A 2,435-nucleotide genomic window follows, 5' to 3' on the forward strand; every position below is an offset into this window, starting at 1 on the left:
TTAAGCTAATTCAAATGAAATTAAAAGTAAAATAAGTTTCAGTCGAGTGGATGTGATGACGGCGGCGGCGGATGATATCGCGCGACACAAATAATCGATGATGAAATTCGTTGCCAACGCTTTTAAAAGTCGATTTTTATCGATTTTATCGATTCGTTGTTGCAGCCCTAGTTCTTAAGTTATTTTAGTGAAAGGATTTTTATCACAAACGTAATTAATGTGACAAATAAGTAAAAGCTGCATTAACAATATATAAGTAAAAGGAGTTTTACGAGGCCCCCAGGAACTTGGGACCCTAGGCAAGTTTTGCCTAATGGTAAATCCCCCGTAACTTCCAGCAGTGACATGTTAAACTGAGAAATCCAACTATTTATCACCTATGAATGAACTGAACCTGATTCTAGGTTTTTTTCCTTAAACCTGCAGCTTATTGTGGTCATGTGTGTCGCTTCCCCTTGAGGTCCAGTCTGCATTCACCCCACCGATGGGATACGAGGAACATGGAAGGTTGTTATTGGGAGCCAGGAAGGCAACGTTTGCTGCAGTTCTCCAGCAGAAAGCTCTAATTCACCTCCAGCTCCACTTGTTTACAGTTTTAGCTGATTCTCTAAAGAACGCAGCGCTGTGCTGCAGTAACAGCGGGGAAGGAAATGGATCTTCATCGCAAACTTTCAGTAATAAATAAAGAAGGTAATCGATATAATAAATGCTTCAATTACACTATAGATTTATCTTAAATAGACTGTTAACCATGACAATAATTAAATCAAAACCACATTTTTTTTTCCTGAGTGAATGAGTTGACATTAAGAGTTTTTCATGTCTTTCAGAGGGAGATCCTGCAGCTGGAAATGTACAGTAACGCGAGCGAACCGCCATCCTGGGTCCGATGAGCTTGGACTAAAATAAAGACTAAAATGTTCTGACTTATAGTCGACTAAAACTAGTCTAAATAAAAAGATGATGTCGACTAAATGTGATAAAAACTAACAAGCGATGCTGAAACTGGACTAAAACTAAAACTGAATTTGAAAATGGCTGCTAAAATTAACACTACTGAGAACTTACAGTTATTTGTTTCTGCTCAACGTCGGCACCGCCGGCAACACTAAAGCCCAGTCCTGCACCTTCTTCCTTATTCAGGACAACGAGCACAGCGTGGTTGTTGTTGACGACCTGAAAATTTAACATCAAGAATCAATTAGGAAAAAAATTGAGAAAAGCTTAAATATGATTGAGTCAATATGAGGAGCATACATCAGTTGAAACAGTTTGACTTATTTTGATCGTTTTCAATTGTTTATCTTGAATTAAACTCACTGGCCACTTCATTAAGGACATCCGGTTAAAACCAGACTGGATCAAAGTGTCAGATTCATTCTAGCGCCACCTATTTGGTGAACAGCAGCAATGCAAGTACAGAAAGGGGAATAGAAAAACAAGCAGTCTGAGATGTTTACAGCTTTGTGTTTACACTCTGGTCATAATGGGTTACACACGGTTGGCTGTATCGGTACCAATGGGCTCATAGTGGGCCCCCTGACGTGGTCGTCTGCTGCTGCAGTCTATTAGTCTGATATGTTATTGATTCGTCACACACCAGTGTTTACTTATCCAAAAATCAAACACCCATAGCAGCTTCAGCGTAGCTTGGATTATCTTTCTTCTCTGTTCTGTTCTCATTTTGAAACTCGCCAATACGTAAATGTACTAAGAAGCTGCCAGCTGATTGGCCGGTTGCTGAGACATCTTGACCTTCCAAATGGAGATCTACAAAGCTTACAGGTCTGGCAAAGGGAAGGAAGAATTTCCAGCAAAAAAAATTTTGGTTCATTTCATATGTTTTACTGTTGAGTAAAGTTAGCTAACAAGAAGCTAATACAACCACCTGGTATCTAGTCTAATGCTATATTGTTTTGAGCATTTGATATATTCTGCTCTTGGAGGGGTAAGGGATCAGAATGCTGGTGAGGATTCTCAGTCATCCAGGTCAGAGTCATTCCAAAAAAGTTAAAAAATAATCCACTGGACTTTGTTTCCAAGTTAGAAGATGTTTCGATTCCCATCCAGGAAGCTTTTTCATATTAAAAATGTCAGAAATAGTATATTACAGCCTAAAGAAACCAAACGACCCCCATTCCAAAATGGACCCGTTCGTCTGGTTCAGTTTTCTAAGCCAAAACAAGGCTTTGATTTCGGTCCACTCTATAAAGCCTCAAACTCAACGCTATTTCTGACATTTTGAATTGAAAAAGCTTCCTGGGTGGGAAGCGAAACATCTTCAAACTTGGGAAAAAAAGTCCTGAGGATTGTTTTTAACTTTTCTGGAAGGGGTCAGACTCCATTTTTGTTCTGGGCCTCTCTGGGTCCCATCTTGAGGAATACATATGGGAGAATTATCCTGCCATAATGCAAGAGCACATCATTTCAATTTG

General features: G+C 39.4%; 1 protein-coding gene across 1 annotated transcript in view; it reads right to left on the minus strand.

The window, feature by feature from the left end:
- pdzd2 (PDZ domain containing 2) overlaps positions 1 to 2,435 on the minus strand; it is a 78,622-nt gene that overhangs the window by 2,363 nt on the left and 73,824 nt on the right. Inside the window, 1 exon segment of the mRNA XM_015386922.1 lies at positions 1,069 to 1,176. Coding sequence (XP_015242408.1) covers positions 1,069 to 1,176 — 108 coding nt within the window.

This window comes from Cyprinodon variegatus, unplaced genomic scaffold (genome assembly GCF_000732505.1).
Source record: "Cyprinodon variegatus isolate N-32 unplaced genomic scaffold, C_variegatus-1.0 Scaffold381, whole genome shotgun sequence".
NCBI lineage: Eukaryota > Metazoa > Chordata > Actinopteri > Cyprinodontiformes > Cyprinodontidae > Cyprinodon > Cyprinodon variegatus.